The following is a 729-nucleotide window of genomic DNA, read 5'->3' on the forward strand; positions in this document are numbered from 1 at the left end:
ACACACACACACACCGAGATAACCCTGCACGATGTCTGTGTCTGATGCTAGTCTTGGGTGGAGCAGACATCGCTCGATGGCGTTGCGTGGGGCGGAATCCGTGGTGCTGCTCGCGTCTCCAGACTCGTTTCTCCCGGAAGTGGGTGGTTAAGTCGCCACTCGGTCACCGCTGGCTAACGAGCGATCGCTGGGATGAAGGAGAGTCGGGGACATTCCTGGGGCTGACAAATATCCGACGACACAGCTGTGAAATTATTATTTTTTTTTTTACCAATTAGTTGCGGTATATCCGCAGAAATCCACCACAAACGCTCACAAAAAGGCTCAGACACCCCGCCGCCAAGATGATGGAAGAAATTGACAGATTTCAAGTGCCGACCGAGGCCGAGATGCAGCCTTTTGTAAGTCCAACCAAACTGACTCTTTAGCAACCGATTAAATCACAAATGTTGTCAGTATGCGGTTTTAATAACGTTTTGATGAGCGAACGGTAGCTCGATATGAACCAAAGACACATGGAGTATTTCATTAGTCTCGTGTTGTGTCATCACAGACCGTTATTTTTGATAAAAAATGGCAAATATCTTATATTACGAGAGATCGATAATGGCGCTTCTATGTCTGATGTATTTTTTTGCTAGCTAATGTAAGGATGCTACTGTGATGATGCGCACTGAGACTGTGGCTCCCTGCATCGAAAACAGCATCTGCTTCGTTTGATTTCGCCTT

At 46.8% G+C, this 729-nt stretch overlaps 1 protein-coding gene across 6 annotated transcripts in view; it reads left to right on the top strand.

The window, feature by feature from the left end:
* Positions 1 to 22: 22 nt before the first annotated feature.
* LOC107595025 (protein FAM219A-like) overlaps positions 23 to 729 on the top strand; it is an 8,592-nt gene continuing 7,885 nt past the window's right edge. For all 6 annotated transcript variants that reach the window (XM_016285294.1, XM_016285296.1, XM_016285299.1 and 3 more), the window contains exon 1: positions 23 to 401. In XM_016285294.1, the coding sequence (XP_016140780.1) occupies positions 345 to 401 (57 nt within the window). In that variant the 5' untranslated portion in view covers positions 23 to 344. The remainder of the gene's footprint in view (positions 402 to 729) is intronic.

The sequence above is a fragment of the Sinocyclocheilus grahami genome, unplaced genomic scaffold, assembly GCF_001515645.1.
Source record: "Sinocyclocheilus grahami isolate Dianchi unplaced genomic scaffold, SAMN03320097.WGS_v1.1 scaffold195.1, whole genome shotgun sequence".
In the NCBI taxonomy this organism is placed as follows: domain Eukaryota; kingdom Metazoa; phylum Chordata; class Actinopteri; order Cypriniformes; family Cyprinidae; genus Sinocyclocheilus; species Sinocyclocheilus grahami.